This window comes from Anomaloglossus baeobatrachus, chromosome 4 (genome assembly GCF_048569485.1).
Source record: "Anomaloglossus baeobatrachus isolate aAnoBae1 chromosome 4, aAnoBae1.hap1, whole genome shotgun sequence".
Lineage (NCBI taxonomy): Eukaryota > Metazoa > Chordata > Amphibia > Anura > Aromobatidae > Anomaloglossus > Anomaloglossus baeobatrachus.
The window spans coordinates 569606717-569624736 of record NC_134356.1 but is presented as its reverse complement, the minus strand read 5'-3'; the positions used below and the strand labels follow the sequence as shown (position 1 = coordinate 569624736).

At 50.8% G+C, this 18020-nt stretch overlaps 1 protein-coding gene across 2 annotated transcripts in view; it reads right to left on the bottom strand.

The window, feature by feature from the left end:
- The window catches only part of ZWILCH (zwilch kinetochore protein), a 117278-nt gene extending 99479 nt beyond the window's left edge, over nt 1-17799 (bottom strand). For both annotated transcript variants that reach the window (XM_075346057.1, XM_075346058.1), the window contains exons 1-3: nt 17653-17799; nt 7965-8013; nt 285-380 (exon numbers count right to left, since the gene is read on the bottom strand). In XM_075346057.1, the coding sequence (XP_075202172.1) occupies nt 285-380; nt 7965-8013; nt 17653-17705 (198 nt within the window). In that variant the 5' untranslated portion in view covers nt 17706-17799. The remainder of the gene's footprint in view (nt 1-284; nt 381-7964; nt 8014-17652) is intronic.
- Nucleotides 17800-18020: the final 221 nt, after the last annotated feature.

Below are 18020 nucleotides of genomic sequence, written 5' to 3'. Positions count from 1 at the left end.
TTTGGTGCATACGTTTTTCAAAAACAAAACTAGATTAAAAGGTACAATATGAGTCCAGCACAATACAATAAGGTCTAATACAGATTAAGCTACTTTATTCAAGTGTGAAAACCGACTCACGCACCGCAGACTTCACATGCTCGTCATTATAGATGGATATCTAAGCAACTTGCTGGAACTTCTAACTTACTCATCCTTAGTAACCTACCTTGTATCCCAGCGAGATATACTTCAGACAATCATTGTACCATGTAAAAAGAGAAGCAGGATCAGTATTATTATACCTTTCTCTCAATCACAAATGCCATTCCGTGCCCGCTCCAGAAACCCTCCAATGACTGGCACTGGCCAGGACTGACCAAGTGAACCTGAAGGTCATCCTTAGGGAAGAGGGAAAAAAAAGAAAATGAAAAGCTTGTCTACAAATTCATTCATTCCGAAGAACAGCTGGCTAGTTTTCTCAGCAGATCCGGACAACTGCATGAGGATCTATTGAGGCCGGGGATCCACAGTGATGTGTCACCAATACCCAAAGCCAAGTGTCGCCTTGCATCTAATGATTTCCAATGGTGTTATACTGCGAACTGCGCCAGTCACAAGTTTCCAATGTGTTGTTTTTGTGTTAGTGACCACATGTCATATGGGATTCCCATGCAATAGACTTCAATGCATGTCACAAGAGACCGCGACTTCTCTACGATTTGGCCATTATTTTTTCATCAAAATCACAGGAACTTGTCTGAGATTTGCTGTTGAGTGACACATATCACAGTCTAGCCGCAGCCTAAATGTTTAGCACACATGGGCACAGCCACAGTCCCAATAAGAACGGTGACAAACTGAAAGGGGCGTCATTACGAGGATTACCCTGGTCAGTAGACAGATGATATTCAATCAGGTGATTAAACTGGACAACCAGCAACTTTGTCAGTGGGACATGACCAGGGTTTATTTTCTGGATGTAAATTAAAAGGTTTCAATTCAATGACAACAAGCAGATCTTCACAACTGTGGGTACTAAAAAGTTGTATAACACTACTTAAAAAAGAGAATTTTGTTTACTTACCGTAAATTCTTTTTCTTATAGTTCCGTATTGGGAGACCCAGACATTGGGTGTATAGCTTCTGCCTCCGGAGGACACACAAAGTACTACACTAAAAAAGTGTAGCTCCTCCCTCTGAGCTTATACACCCCCTGGATAACCAAATCTAGCTAGTTTAGTGCAAAAGCTGAAGGAGAATAGCCACCCACAAGTAGAGATGGAGCAAGAACCGGAACAACCGGAGCCTATGTCTACAACAACAGCCGGTGAAAACACGCAGAACAAAAACTGCCAACAGGCAACAGGGAGGGTGCTGGGTCTCCCAATATGGAACTATAAGAAAAAGAATTTACGGTAAGTAAACAAAATTCTCTTTTTCTTTATCGATCCTATGGGAGACCCAGACATTGGGACGTCTCAAAGCAGTCCATGGGTGGGAATAAACAGAAAACTGGGAAGTAGGCAGAACCTAACTTCACAAGTGGGCGACAGCCGCCTGAAGGATGCGTCTGCCCAAGCTCGCATCTGCCGAAGCATGAGCATGCACTTGGTAGTGCTTTGAAAAGGTATGCAGACTAGTCCAAGTGGCAGCCTGACAGACCTGCTGAGCCGTAGCCTGGTGCCTGAAAGCCCAAGAGGCACCGACAGCTCTGGTCGAGTGTGCCTTGATCCCCGGCGGGGGAGGCACCTGAGTACACTGGTAGGCATCGGAAATGGCCAACCTAATCCAACGAGCTAAGGTCGGCTTAGAAGCCGAGAGGCCCTTACGCCGACCTGTGGTTAGCACAAAAAGAGAGGTGCACCGCCTAAGCGCAGCGGTGCGAGACACATAGATCCGGAGCGCCCGCACCAGATCCAGAGTATGCAACGCTTTTTCAAAGCGATGAACAGGAGCCGGACAAAAGGAAGGCAGGAAAATGTCCTGGTTAAGGTGGAAAGGAGAAACCACCTTAGGGAGAAAGTCCGGAGTCGGACGGAGAACCACCTTGTCTTGATGAAAAACCAAAAAAGGTGACTCCGAAGAGAGCGCAGCCAAATCAGAGACTCTCCTGAGGGAAGTTATGGCCACTAGAAAGACCACTTTCTGTGAAAGACTAGACAAAGAAACCTCCCTAAGAGGCTCAAAGGGGGGTTTCTGCAAGGCCGTGAGGACCAGATTGAGGTCCCAGGGATCCAAGGGCCGCCGGTAAGGCGGAATGATGTGAGACGCGCCCTGCATGAAGGTGCGCACCTGAGCCAGCCGGGCGATACGCCGCTGGAACAAGACTGACAGAGCAGAGACCTGTCCCTTGAGGGAATTGAGGGATAGTCCTAGCTGCAGACTGGACTGTAGAAAGGACAGGAGGGTCGGCAAGGAAAAAGGCCAAGGAGCATGGCAGGAAGAGCGACACCAGGACAGGAAAATTCTCCAGGTCCTGTGATAGATCTTGGCCGAGGAAGACTTCCGAGCCCGAGTCATAGTGGAGATGACTTCAGGAGGAATACCAGAAGTCGTCAAGATCCAGGACTCAAGAGCCACGCCGTCAACCTGAGAGCCGCAGAATTCTGGCGGAAAAACGGACCTTGTGAGAGAAGGTCTGGACGGTCCGGGAGATGCCACGGCACCTCTACGGACAGATGGAGCAGGTCTGGGTACCAAGCTCGCCTGGGCCAGTCCGGAGCAATGAGGATGACCCGACGGCCCTCCATTCTGATCTTGCGCAGGACTCTGGGCAAGAGAGCTAGAGGGGGAAACACGTAGGACAGACGAAACTGGGACCAATCTTGAACCAGAGCGTCCGCTGCAAAGGCCCGAGGATCGTGAGAGCGAGCCACGTAAACCGGAACCTTGTTGTTGTGCCGGGATGCCATTAGATCCACTTCCGGAGTGCCCCACTTGCGGCAGATTGACCGAAACACTGCCGGATGTAGGGACCACTCGCCACTGTCCACGGTTTGACGGCTGAGATAATCTGCCTCCCAGTTTTCCACGCCTGGGATGTGGACTGCGGACATGGTGGACTTGGAGTCCTCCGTCCACTGAAGGATGCGTTGGACCTCCAACATTGCCAGGCAGCTGCGTGTCCCGCCTTGGTGATTGATGTAGGCAACCGCTGTCGCGTTGTCTGACTGGACTCGGATGTGCTTGCCCGCCAACAGGTGGTGAAAGGCTAGGAGAGCTAGAAGCACAGCTCTGGTTTCCAGCACATTCATCGAGACGGCTGATTCGGACGGAGTCCATGTGCCCTGCGCTCTGTGGTGGAGATATACCGCTCCCCAGCCGGATAGACTGGCATCCGTGGTGAGGATCACCCAGGACGGGGCCAGGAAGGAGCGTCCCTGAGACAGAGAGAGGGGCCGAAGCCACTACTGAAGGGAGCCCCTGGTCTGTGGCGACAGAGCCACTAACATGTGCAAGGAGGAAGTCCGCTTGTCCCAACAGCGGAGAATGTCCAGCTGCAGAGGACGCAGATGGAACTGGTCAAAGGGAACCGCTTCCATTGACGCCACCATCTGACCCAGCACCTGCATTAGGTGCCTGATGGAATGACGGCGGGGCCTCAGCAAAGAGCGCACCGCCAGATGGAGGGACTGCTGTTTGACTAAGGGCAGCTTCACAAGTGCCGGCAGAGTCTCGAATTGCATCCCTAGGTACGTGAGCTTCTGGGTCGGAGTCAGAGTGGATTTGGGCAGATTGACCAGCCACCCGAATTGGACTAGAGTGGCGAGAGTGAGCGAGACACTCCGCTGACAGTCTGCACTGGATGAAGCCTTGACTAGAAGGTCGTCCAGGTAAGGAATCACTGCCAACCCCTGGAGGTGCAGAACCGCAACCACTGCTGCCATGACCTTGGTGAATACTCGAGGGGCCGTGGCTAACCCGAAGGGGAGAGCTACGAATTGGAAATGTTCCTCTCCGATTGCAAAACGTAGCCAACGCTGGTGTGAAACTGCAATTGGCACATGCAGATAGGCATCTCTGATGTCGATGGATGCCAGGAAATCTCCTTGAGTCATTGAGGCAATGACTGATCGCAGAGACTCCATGCGAAAATGCCGCACCTGAACATGCTTGTTGAGAAGCTTGAGATCCAGGATGGGCCGGAAGGAACCGTCCTTTTTGGGGACTAGAAAGAGATTTGAGTAGAAACCTCTGAACCGCTCCCGGGCGGGAACCGGTACAATTACTCCGTTGGCCTGCAAGGATGCCACAGCCTGAGAGAAGGCGGCGGCCTTGGAGCAGGGGGGAGTTGACAGAAAAAATCTGTTTGGCGGGCTGGAAGAGAATTCTATCCTGTAGCCGTGGGAGATGATATCCCGCACCCACTGATCGGAGACGTGTTGAAACCACACGTCGCCAAAGTGGGAGAGCCTGCCACCGACCAAGGACGTTGCTGGCGCGGCCAGATAGTCAAGAGAAGGCTGCCTTAGTGGCAGCAGCTCCTGCGGTCTTCTGAGGACGCGGCTTTGTGCGCCAGTTAGGTTTTTGGTCCTTGGCTGAGTTAGTGGACGAGGCCGAGGGCTTAGAGGACGACCAGTTGGAGGAACGAAAGGAACGAAACCTCGACTGGTTCCTGCCCTGGACAGGTTTCCTGGTTTTAGTTTGTGGCATGGAAGTACTCTTCCCGCCAGTAGCTTCCTTAATAATTTCATCTAGTTGTTCACCGAACAGCCTGGACCCAGCAAAAGGGAGCCCAGCAAGGTACTTCTTTGAAGAAGCGTCTGCCTTCCACTCTCGAAGCCACAAGATCCTGCGGATAGCGAGGGAATTAGCCGAAGCCACCGCAGTGCGGTGAGAAGCTTCCAGCATGGCAGATATGGCATAGGATGAAAAAGCTGAAGCTTGGGAATTTAAGGCAACCATTTCGGGCATAGATTCCCTGGTGAGGGAATGCATCTCCTCCAGAGAAGCAGAGATGGCTTTGAGAGCCCACACTGCTGCAAAAGATAGGGAGAACGAGGCCCCTGCCGCCTCATATATAGATTTGGCCAGAAGGTCAACCTGGCGGTCAGTGGAATCTTTAAGAGAGGTGCCATCAGCCACTGATACAACGGTCCGGGCTGAGAGTCTAGACACCGGAGGGTCTACTTTTGGAGAATGAGCCCACTCCTTGACCACCTCTGGTGGAAAGGGAAAACGGTCATCAGAACTACGCTTTGGGAAGAGTTTGTCAGGACAGGCCCTAGGCTTGGTCACAGTGGCCTGAAAACTGGAGTGGTTAAAAAACACACTCCTTGTCCTCTTAGGCAAGGTAAACTGGTGCTTTTCTGCCAGAGAGAGTTGCTCCTCTGATACTGGCGGATTGAGGTCCAGTACAGAATTAATGGACGCAATCAAATCACTAACATCCGAGTCACTTTCGGACAGATCAATGGGGCACATGGAGGCCGCCTCCGAGCCCCCAGTAACGGCATCCTCCTCGTCCTGCGAGTCAGCTCTTGAATCAGAGCCGTGGGACGAGGAAGGAGAGGGAGCCCTGCGTCTCCTCTTAGGAGGACGGGGTCTGGGACCAGATGAAGAATCCTCTGTGAGCTCCGCTGAGAGAGCCCTAGGAGCAGAGGCGCCTTGAGAAGGGGGCTGATGCATGTTCAGCAAAGTCCGGGACAGCTGTCCCATGGAGTCGGCAAAAGACTGGGAGATTGACCTAGAGAAGGATTCCACCCAAGCCGGGGGTTCAGCCACCGGAGCCGGAGCAGCCGGAGGGACCACTGTGGGTGCGATTCCAGGCTGAGGCATTGTCAGGTTAGAGCAGGCATCACAATGTGGATATGTGCTCGGTTCAGGCAGTATGAGCTTACATGCAGTGCATATAGAGTACAGCCTTGCTCCTTGTGTGAGACATGCTGCTGAAGTGGGGGCTCTGAGCCAGAATGACCCCCAGAGAGTATATAAGCAGGTCCACAACCGGAGGTTGTGGCTTACCAGACCGTTTGTGTGCCCTCCAGATCCCACAGCCCGGACCCCCAGACAGATTAGCAGGGATGCTGCAGCCAGGGCCGATCGCTGAGAGAACGCTGATAAAATGGCGCCGGAGCGAGGAGAGGGGGCGGGACCTACTCTGAGAGCGGGATCTGGAGGGCCAAGGAGATTTACAGGGGAGGGGACATTTAATCAGAGAGGAGTGTCCCTCCCCTGTGCCGAACGGCCGCTGGGCGGAGCCGCACTGTCCCTCTGCATGATTGACATGCAAGGGCAGTGAAATCGAAACTAGGCCACAGGCGAAGCCGGGGCCTAAATTTAAGCGATGTGGCCGGCGCGCAGGCTCCATCGGCGCGGTTCTCAGGTGACAACCAGAGAACCGGCCGGAAATGTCAGAACAGTTACACAGCACACTCTCCCCAACAATAAAGTACAAGGGACCCCCCGAACATAAACGTCTCAGATACTTAGCTTGTGAGACGCAGGGTTTCAAGTCCCTGGGGATGAGTGCTCCGTCCAGCAGGATCCTGAAGGGCTGCGGATGGAGACCGGTCTCCTGCAAGGCAGGGAGAACCGTGCTGGCTCCCACTTCAAGCCAGAGCCCGAGGGATGGTGAAGGAGCGCGGCATGTAAGGCTATGTGTCCACGGTAGAATGTACCTGCGGATTTTTCTGCATAAAAATCCGCGACTTTCGCGGCAAATCCGCACCTTATTTTTGCCGCGGATTTTGATGCGGATTTTTTTTTTTCCCCCCCCACTCTATACCCAAAATCCGCACCAAAATCCGCAACAATAATTGACATGCTGCAGATTTTTCTGGATCAAAATCTGCGGCAAATCCACCGCGGAAAAAACCGCAGCATGGACACAGCATTTCCAAAATGCCATTGAAATGGCTTGGAAGTGCCGCTGGTGCAGATTTTCGGAAAATCCGCGGCAAATCCGTGGCAAAATCCGCGCAAAATCCGCAGCGTGGGCACATAGCCTAAGGCTCCAGCCTTGCAATCAACCTTAACAACACCACCGACACAGTGGGGTGAGAAGGGACATGCCGGGAGTCTAGGCTTGGACCCGCTTTTCTTCAAAAACTTTCCAAAATGAAAAATCAGATGAGAATGCATGTGTGGATGTATGACCTCCTGAACACAAAGCATTGAATTGGCTAGATTTGGTTATCCAGGGGGTGTATATGCTCGGAGGGAGGAGCTACACTTTTTTAGTGTAGTACTTTGTGTGTCCTCCGGAGGCAGAAGCTATACACCCAATGTCTGGGTCTCCCATAGGAACGATAAAGAAAAAAGATTTGTCAGGTCACAATATAATGATGATCTGTGACATAGTAATCAGATCAATGGGAGTCCGACACCAGCACCCAGTTACATTGAACGTGAAGCAGCCACTACTGGTACAACACATCAACTTCTATCAAAACAATGAATAAAGCCTTGTTCACACACTGCGTTTTTACCCGCGGTTTTTTTTTTGCTGCAAAAATGTTTTGAGACAATGGTTGTAACCTTTCTGCAGACATTCCCCAGCAAAACCTATGGGGAAAAAAAAAATAGCTGTGCACACACTGCATTTTTTTTCTCAAGAAAATTCTTTCTGCAGAATTTCTTGAGAAAAAGAATGAGCATGTCACTACTTTTCTGCAGGTACCTGCGTTTTTTGCCATAGATAATGGTAAAAAAAACGCAGGGACCAACCTGCAGAAAACCCGCACCAAAAACGCATGCGTTTTTCAGTGCATTATTGGTGCGTTTTTTGAATGCAGGTGCACTAATCTTTCAGACTCTCAAGAAATTTCCTGAGAAAAATCCTTTTTCTAGTGCACACAAGGCCTAAAGCTGCACATTGCAGTTCTGCTCCAAGGATTTATGTCTCCTGCACCAAATACCAACTGATAGGTGGGGGCGTCGGACCACTACTGATCCAATATTGATGATCTATCCTGTGGGCATGTTATTCATATGCTGTGACCGGACAACCCCTTTATACAGATTATACCTACATGACATACCTTATAAGAAAAAGGGCCAGACTCTCCCTTTTTGACTTGCTCAAGAACACTGGAAAAAGCAGAATATTGGGATATCATTAGCAGGACACACAAACAATGGATCCATATCATGCCCTATAGACTGACGTCTATATGTCCGTGTCAATGGATGAAATAAGTAAATTAAGAACACTCCACTCTTTCTCCCCACAGTCGCTATTCCAGAGACCGCAGTTAAGAAACAGTGTGTATATGCGCATTAGTATATTCCCACATTACACAGTATATTACAAGTAGGTATAGTACTGTATATGTTTTTTATGTATATTATATACACACATACACATATTACACACAAGTACAGCATGTTTATAAGTAGTTATCTGTATTGTGTCTGTGTACATACCAAACTTGTGTACATATATACACTACTCACAAAAAGTTAGGGATATATGGCTTTCAAGTGAAGTTTATGTAAAATATAAGAAGTTCACACTTAGATGATATTTTATAAATTAAAGGGGTGTTCACTATTCTGCAATAGTGGCCACATCCCTGTAAAATTAGTAGGGAAGGATTTTTTTAAATACCTTGTTCAGCCAATTCTGCCTCTGAGCGGCGCTATCGCGGTCCTCTCATCTCCAGGATGTGACCCCCGGGCTCCGTGTCCTCTGAGATCCGATGATGTCAGGTAAACTTCCAGTTGACCTGATATCACCACGGCAGGCCCCAGCCTCCAAGTGACTGGGCTGTGGGAGACGTTTCACCGCTCATCAAAGCCCAGCATCTCGTGCACCTTCTTCTTTACTGCAGAGCGCCACAAGCAGGAGCGATGCTGGGCTGTGATGAGCGGAGAAATGCCACCCAAAGCACAATCACTCAGGAAGACTGGAGCCGGCCGCAGTGATGTCAGAACTGCTGGAGAGTCGTCAGAGCGACGGTAAGGCTGTGTGTTGACACGCCACCCGAGAAGGGGCCCTGACTAGGAGATCGTCTAAGTAGGGAATCACCGAGTGGCCCTGAGAGTGTAGGACCGCCACGACGGATGCCATGACTTTGGTGAAAACCCATGGGGCTGTCGCCAGGCCGAAAGGCAATGCCACGAACTGAAGGTGTTCGTCCCCGATGGCGAAACGCAAGAAGCGTTGATGTTCGGGTGCGATCGGCACGTGGAGATAAGCATCTTTGATGTCGATCGATGCTAGGAAGTCGTCTCCTTATGACATCGAGGCGATGACCGAGCGGAGAGATTCCATCCAAAACCGTCTGGTTCTCACGTGTCTGTTGAGCAGCTTGAGGTCCAGAACGGGACGGCATGATCCGTCCTTTTTTGGCACCACGAACAAGTTGGAGTAAAAGCCGCGACCACGTTCCTGAAGGGGAACGGGGGTCACAACTCCTTCTGTCTTCAGAGCGTCCACTGCCTGAAAAAGTGCGTCGGCCTGAGCGGGGGGAGGAGAGGTTCTGAAGAAACGAGCCGCAGGACGGGAGCTGAACTCTATCCTGTAACCGTGAGACAGAATGTCTCTCACCCATCGGTCTTGAACATGTGGCCACCAGGCGTCACCAAAGCGGGAGAGCCTGCCACCGACCGAGGATGCGGTTAGGGGATGCCGAGAGTCATGAGGAGGCCGCCTTGGAGGAAGTGCCTCCTGCGGCCTTTTGGGGGCGTGACTTGGACCGCCACGCATAGGAGTTCCTCTGGCCTTTCTCCTGCCTGCTGGACGAAGAGGATTGGGGCTTGGCGGAGGGACGAAAGGACCGAAACCTCGATTGTATTTTCCGTTGCTGAGGTCTCTTAGGTTTGGACTGGGGTAAGGAGGAGTCCTTTCCCTTGGATTCCTTAATAATCTCATCCAATCGTTCGCCAAACAAGCGTTCGCCAGAAAACGGCAAACCAGTTAAGAACCTCTTGGAGGCCGAGTCTGCCTTCCATTCGCGCAGCCACATGGCCCTGCGGACTGCCACAGAGTTAGCGGATGCCACAGCTGTACGGCTAGCAGAGTCTAGGACTGCGTTCATGGCGTAGGAAGAAAAAACTGACGCTTGAGAAGTCAAAGACGCAACTTGCGGAGCAGAATTACGTGTGACAGCATTAATCTCAGCCAGACAAGCTGAGATAGCTTGGAGTGCCCACACGGCTGCAAAGGCCGGGGCAAAAGACGCGCCCGTGGCCTCATAGATGGATTTCACCAGGAGCTCTATCTGCCTGTCAGTGGCATCCTTTAGCGATGAGCCATCTGCAACCGATACCACAGATCTAGCCGCCAATCTAGAGACTGGAAGATCCACCTTGGGACATTGAGCCTAACCCTTAACGACTTCAGAGGGGAAGGGGTAACGCGTGTCAGTGAGGCGCTTAGTAAAGTGCTTGTCCGGAACCGCTCTGGGCTTCTGGACAGCGTCTCTGAAGTTAGAGTGATCGAAGAACGCACTACGTGTACGTTTGGGGAACCGAAACTGGTGTTTCTCCTGCTGAGACGCCGACTCCTCCACAGTAGGAGGCGAGGGAGAGAGATCCAACACCTGGTTGATGGACGAGATAAGATCATTCACTAAGGCGTCCCCTTCAGGTGTATCAAGGTTAAGGGCGACGTCAGGGTCAGAACCCTGAGCTGCGACGTCCGCCTCGTCCTCCAGAGAGTCCTCAAGCTGGGAACCCGAGCAGCGTGAAGAAGTCGGGGAAGATTCCCAGCGAGCTCGCTTAGCCTGTCTAGGACTGTGGTCCTGGCAGGAGTCCTCCGCGTGGGACCTAGGGCCCAACCTGGGAGCGCGCTGCGGCTCGGACCGAGCGGGGACTGGAGGCGACGATCCAACAGGGGTCGGGGCCTGTGTAAGGAACGGTCTGGACTGCAAAGCTTCTAGCAGCTTGGCAGACCATTTGTCCATAGACTGAGCCATGGATTGTGAAAGTGACTCAGAGAATTTCTCAGCAAAAGAGGCGAACTCTGTCCCTGCCGAATGGACAGGGGGAGCAGGGGGGTCTACATGAGCCGAGGGGCCCACTAGTGACCGAGGCTCCGGCTGAGCAAGCGAAACAGGGGTCGAGCATTGCTCACAGTGAGGGTAGGTGGAACCCGCAGGTAACATAGCCCCACAAGAGGTACAGGCCGCAAAAAAACCCTGTGCCTTAACAGCTTTGCTCCTTGTGGACGACATGCTGTTGTCTCCTAGGAGAATGATCACTGAGGGTATATGGGCAAAAAAGGGTATACAGCCCGACCGAACAGAAATATATATATAAATACGTATCTATTCCGGCACCCTAGGGGGGACCAGCACCGGGTGACCGGTGTGGCTTACCGACCGCTAACAAGCGGAGTGTGTGCCTCCAGATTCCCAGCCTTAGGTCCCCCAGAGCTGCAGAGCTGTTCCTGAGAATCCTCCACCGGCAGAATGCCCAAAAAATGGCTGCCGGAGCTCTCAGGGGAGGAGTGGAGCCGTGGGCGGCGCCAGGAAAGTGCGGGAATCTGGGGTCCCCACAGTGATCAGTGAGGGGGGAGGAAACATGCAGGATGCTCCAGCCCTCACATCCGACGTCAGGTCGGCAGTCCCGCCCTTACCCCTGACAGGCAGGCCCGGGGGCGGGATTTTTGCGACTAGGCCGCGATGAAGCCGGGGACTAAATTTGAGACCGAATTTGAGACCGCGCCCGACAAGCAGGCACGGTCGGCGCGGAAGTCCGCCGGTCTTCTCAATTCAGCAGCTGCCGCAGCGTCCGGGAAGAAGGTGCGCTCCTGCACAGTCCCCAATGGGGACACAGAGTACCTTAGAGTTGCAGGGCCCGGTCCCTGAGGTTGAATAGACTCCGGTCCGGCAGATTCCCACAGGGGCTGCGGAGGGAGCACGGTCCCAGCAAATGGATGACCGTTCAGGATCCCACTTCTCCCAGAGCCGCTAAGGGATGGTGAAGGAGACGGCATGAGGCTCCGGGCCTTTGTACCCGCAATGGGTACCTCAACATTAACAACACCGCCGACGTAGTGGGGTGAGAAGGGAACATGCCGGGGGCCCCGTGGGGGCCCTCTTTTCTTCCAACTGACATAACTAATATGAGAATGCATGAGTGGATGTGTGCCTCCTTCCACACAAAGCATAAAACTGAGGAGCCAGTGATCCACGGGAGGGTGTATAGGCAGAGGGGAGGGGTTACACTTTTTAAAGTGTAATACTTTGTGTGGCCTCCGGAGGCAGAAGCTATACACCCAATTGTCTGGGTCTCCCAATGGAGCGACAAAGAAAATTAAATAATTAAAAAAACTGGCGTGCGGTCCCCCCCAATTTTAATACCAGCCAGATAAAGCCATACGGCTGAAGGCTGGTATTCTCAGGATGGGGAGCCCCACGTTATGGGGAGCCCCCCAGCCTAATAATATCAGTCAGCAGCCGCCCAGAATTGCCGCATACATTAGATGCGACAGTTCTGGGACTGTACCCAGCTCTTCCCGATTTGCCCTGGTGCGTTGGCAAATCGGGGTAATAAGGAGTTAATGGCAGCCCATAGCTGCCACTAAATCCTAGATTAATCATGTCAGGTGTCTTCCCGAGATACCTGCCATGATTAATCTGTAAATTACAGTAAATAAACACACATACACCTGAAAAAACATTTATTAGAAATAAAAAACACTAACAAATTCCCTCATCACCAATTTAATAAGCCCCAAAAAGCCCTCCATGTCCGGCGTAATCCAGGATGGTCCAGCGTCGCTTCCAGCTCTGCTGCATGAAGGTGACAGGAGCTGCAGCAGACACCGCCGCTCCGGTCAGCTCCACGCAGCAACTGAGGTGAGTAGCGCGATCAGCTGAGCTGTCACTGAGGTTAATCGCGGCCACCGCTGGATCCAGTGTCGGCCACCGGGTAACCTCAGTGACAGCTCAGCTGATCGCGCTACTCACCTCAGTTGCTGCGTGGAGCTGACAGGAGCGGCGGTGTCTGCTGCAGCTCCTGTCACCTTCATGCAGCAGAGCTGGAAGCGACGCTGGAGGTCCGTGGATTACGCCGGACATGGAGGGCTTTTTGGGGCTTATTAAATTGGTGAACCAGGGAATTTGTTAATGTTTTTTATTTCTAATAAATTATTTTTTCAGGTGTGTGTGTGTTTACTTACTGTAACTTACAGATTAATCATGGAAGGTATCTCGTGGAGACGCCTGACATGATTAAACTAGGATTTAGTGGCAGCTATGGGCTGCCATTAACTCCTTATTACCCCGATTTGCCAACGCACCAGGGTAAATCGGGAAGAGCTGGGTACAGTTCCAGAACTGTCGCATCTAATGTATGTGGCAATTCTGGGCGGCTGCTGACTGATATTGTTAGGCTGGGGGGCTCCCCATAACGTGGAGCTCCCCATCCTGAGAATACCAGCCTTCAGACGTATGGCTTTATCTGGCTGGTATTAAAATGGGGGGGACCGCACGCCGTTTTTTTTAATTATTTATTTCACTGCACAGTATAGACCCGCCCACCGGCTGCTGTGATTGGGTGCAGTGAGACACCTGTCACTCAGCGTGGGGGCGTGTCTCACTGCAACCAATCATAGGCGCCTGTGGGCGGGGAAAGCAGGGAATACGAGATTGTTTAATGAGCAGCCGGCTTTTTCAAAATAGTAAAAGCCGCCGCAGCAGTGTGAACGCCGTGCAGCGCCGCGCTGGGGATCGGTGAGTATGAGAGAGGGCTGCTAAGCTAACTTCAGTCACTCAGGGGATTAGCGGTCACCGGTGAGCCCTTCACAGGTGACCGCTAATCAGGACGCGGCACAGACAGAGCCGCAGCATGACAATGAAGTCGGGTGAAGTTCACCCGAGTTCATTCTGATTATGCGGCTCTGTCTGTGTCTGCTGTCATCTGCCATTCAGCTCTGCTACATGGCTGTCTGTGTCTGCTGTTAGCGGCCATGTAGCAGAGCTGAATGGCAGATGACATATTTTTTTTACTATGCATTACACACGCATTACACACGCTAGTAAAATCATTAATTTATTCAGAAAAACCATCGCACTTGCGTTGCACTCGGCCCTAACGTGAACTAAAATCAGCCGAGTTTTTTTTCAGCCCAGTCGGACCGATTTTACTCGCATAGATGTGTTTCCAGCCTAAGGCACGCAGACCACACTGATGTAAACCAGTTTTCAAACAGTCTGATGTGACATTTGGGTCCCTCTCACCTCCCTTGTGCTTAAAGTTGTGTGGCATTTATCACCTGGTTCTTCTGAAGGGCATTGTTCACAATGAAGCGGTCATCAGTGTGAGATGCAGCCAAAGGATGTCCACTTCTATACCTTTTTGTGTCTTCTAATCTCTCCGAGTCTGTGCTACAACCTGCTGATGACACTCTGAGCTCAGTAGTCACTTCTGTCTGGGAACACCCTGCTTGAAGCCTCGCAATGGCGCGGTACTGTTCATCAATTGTTAGGTGTCGTCTTGGGGTCATGATGTTAAAATGTGAACAGCGTGATGAAGAGCACTGTTTAAATACCAACTCTACTGCTATATGCGCACGTTGCGTTCTATTCCGCAGCGTGTAAGTCACTGCATGTTCGTCTCAGAACCCAGCCGAAAAGCTGCATTCTGAGACGCATTGTTACTGCAAAATATCCTGCTGAAGTCATGTGTTCTGGATGCTTGCTCTGCCATAGACGAGTGGGAAAAGAATCCAGAATGCACATTTTTGACAGTGCGGCCCCACTCGTATCCCCATAGACTTGCAGCAGAGCAGAGTGGGACCGCACTGTCAAAAAGAGCACGGCTGGCTGCGAGACAGTGCCGCGCGATCAGAATGAACTCGGATGAACTTCACCCGACTTCATTGTGATCACATGGCTCTGTGCATGTGCCGTGGATTGATTTGGACTCACCTGTGACTGCAAATCTCCTGAGTAACTGAAGTGAGCTGCGCGATCAGCAGTGCAGTCACTCAGGTTACCCGCGGCCAGCTCGAGTCCTCCACCCAAGACCTGTGGTCGCGGGTAACCTGAGTGACGTCTCCGCTGACAGTGTAACTCACTTCAGTTTCTGAGTGGAGCTGAAAGGAGCGGCGGTGCTCTACGGCCGCTCCTTTCAGCTTCATGTAGCAGAACAAGAATGCCGCGGAGACACCATCAAATGTTTCTCAACGCTGGCAGGAAACTAGCCAGGTCTTTCACCGGAAAGGAACAACCACGGGAAGGGCAGTCTCCAGTCAAGGAGACCACCTATGTCAAACATGGTATCCATCCACAGACAGCTGTTTCAGGGTATTTGCCCCTCATCAGTGTGGAGTAGGAAACTGGCTAGTGGGAGGCGAGCAATGCCTAGTAGAAGACTACATAGGTAAGGATGGTTGACCTCGGGGAGTTCAACATCCAACACCGCGGAGACACCATCACATGTTTCTCAACGCAGTGACACTAGAACAAGGTCCCCTGGGAAAATATGCAAAACAAGAATGCCGCGGAGACACCATCACATGTTTCTCAATGCTGGCGTTGAGAAACACGTGATGGTGGCTCCGCGGTGTTGGATGTTGATCTCCTCGAGGTCAACCATTCTTACCTATATAACTTCTTGTAGCAGAACTGGATGAGTCGTGGGACCTCGTGAGGATTACATCAGACTGGAGGGGTGTTTGGGAATTTTAATAAAGTGGTAAAAGAGGGCGTTTTTTTGTCTTTTATTGTAAATAAAGGATTTTTTTGGGTGTATGTATTTATTTACTTTCACTTACAAAGTTAATCATTGGGGGGGTGTCTCATAGACGCCTGCAATGATTAACGTAGGACTTAGCGACAGCTATGGGGCTGCCATTACGCCTTATTACCCAGATTGCCAAAGCACCAGGGCAATTCAGGATGAGCCGGGTAGAGTCCCGGGACTGTCGCATCTAATCGACGCGGCAATTTCGGGAGGCTGCTGGCTGATATTTTTAGGCTTGGGGGCTCCCCATAACGTGGGGCTCCCCATCCTGAGAATACAAGCACTCAGCCGTGTGGCTTTATCTTGGCTGGTATCAAAATTGGGGGGAAGGGGGCCGCATGCTGGGTTTTTTTTTATTTTTTTTACAGCACTAGACCTGCCCACTGGCGGATGTGATTAGTTGCAGTGGGACAGCTGTCACTCAGCAAGGGGGCGCATCTGAATGTAACCAATCATAGGCACCGATGGGCAGGGAAAAGCAGTGAATACGAGATGGAATAACGAGTGGCATGCATTTTCAAAAGTAGAAGAAGCCACCGCAGTGTGACAGCTGTTCAGCGCCGGTGATCGATCGGTGAGTATGAGGGGGGAGGAGGAGGGAAAGACCGACAGACAGAGACCGACCGACCGTCCGGGAGACAGACAGAGACAGACATTGAAAGACAGAGATAGTGGGTGGAAAATGCAACCAAAACGCACAAAAGAAGTGACATGTTGCTTTTTAGAACGCAGAGTCTTGGCAGCAGCCAAAACGCTGCGTTTTAAAACGCAACTTGCGGATGGAATTTGCACAATCTTCATAGATTGTGCTGGGGACGCAGGACGCATGCAGTTACTATGCGGTGCAGAACGCAGCGTAAAAGCATGATAACACACAATGTGCACACATAGCCTAAATCTAAATTAACCCCTAAATTTATTAGGCGACTCATGGCCTAAGACTGTGTGCACACGATACATTTTAATCAGGTTTTTTAGTGCAGATTTGTCACAAAAGTACAAGCAAATCCTTAAACCAGCAAAGTCAATGAGAATGGTGAAGTGCTGTGCACATATTGAGTATTTTTGATGCAGAAAACAGTCTGCAGCAGGTCAGTCAATTCTGTCACCCATTGCCTTAAAACGCATGCAAAAATAGCAGGGCTGTGGAGTCGGAGTCGGAGTCGTGGAGTCGGAGTCGGAGTCGGAGCTCATTTTGGTGGAGTCGGAGTCGGAGTCGGAGTCGGTATAAAATGCACCGACTCCGACTCCTAAAATATATAATAAATTGGGGACAGGAGTGCAATGCAGAATGTGCTGAATATTTTACTAAATAATAACATTTAGTATAATGCTTATATTTAAGTGAAACATTTATTGTAGTACAATGTGAACATCAGACATTTAATTGTTTTTATGATACAATAATCAAGATATTTGGATAGAACATAAAATATTTATTGGAATACAACTTTAGAACACAAAAAACTAATAAATTGTAAATATGTAATATATATAATATATATATATACAGTGTATATACACACACAAGATATATATGTAATCTACTGTATATTACATAGTGTATTACATATTTACAATTTATTACAGTTTTTTGTGTTCTAAAGTTGTATTCCAATAAATATATTTTATGTTCTATCCAAATATCTTGATTATTGTATCATAAAAATTATTAAATGTCTGATGTTCACATACACATATTCATGTACTACAATAAATTTTTCACCTAACTATAAGCAATATATGTAGGAGTCGGAGTCGGAGCCGGAGTCGGAGTCGGAGCCGGAGTCGGAGTCGGTGCAAGAGAATTTGAGGAGTCGGAGTCGGAGTCGAAGGTTTGGCTTACCGACTCCACAGCCCTGAAAAATAGGCCGTTTTACACCTGCGTTTTTTGTCAAGAGATGCAGAAATGTCAGCATCCAAATCCTCAGCGTGTGCACATACCCTTGCACGACATTACAGGAAAATGCGCCTGTCTGCAGAACTACAAGTCCCAGCAGCCTCGGCAGGCCCCATGGTGATGTGCCCGACCTGCGCAGCCCCGTGTGCAGCTCCTCCGCCGCCTGGTGTCTGCTCCTCCACATTCTTCTCCTGTCTCCCAAACCAAACTGCGCGGGCAGCCGCCGTCACCCAGGTCACCGCCCCGGAAGTACAACCGGCTCCAAGCAGGCAACAAACCGATTAAAACGGCACAAAACAGCCCCCCACCCCGCCATTCTCCCCCGGTCACACCGTGCGCACATCCCCCATAGCACAAGCGCTGCTTTATTCCTTACATATAACACTCTGTTACACGTCACTGCAGTAATCATCATATGCGTGTCCTTCCGCCACAGAAAATAGTCCCCGGACAAGTGACTGAATTATTGCCATTGTTCACACTCAATCGCCTGAACTTT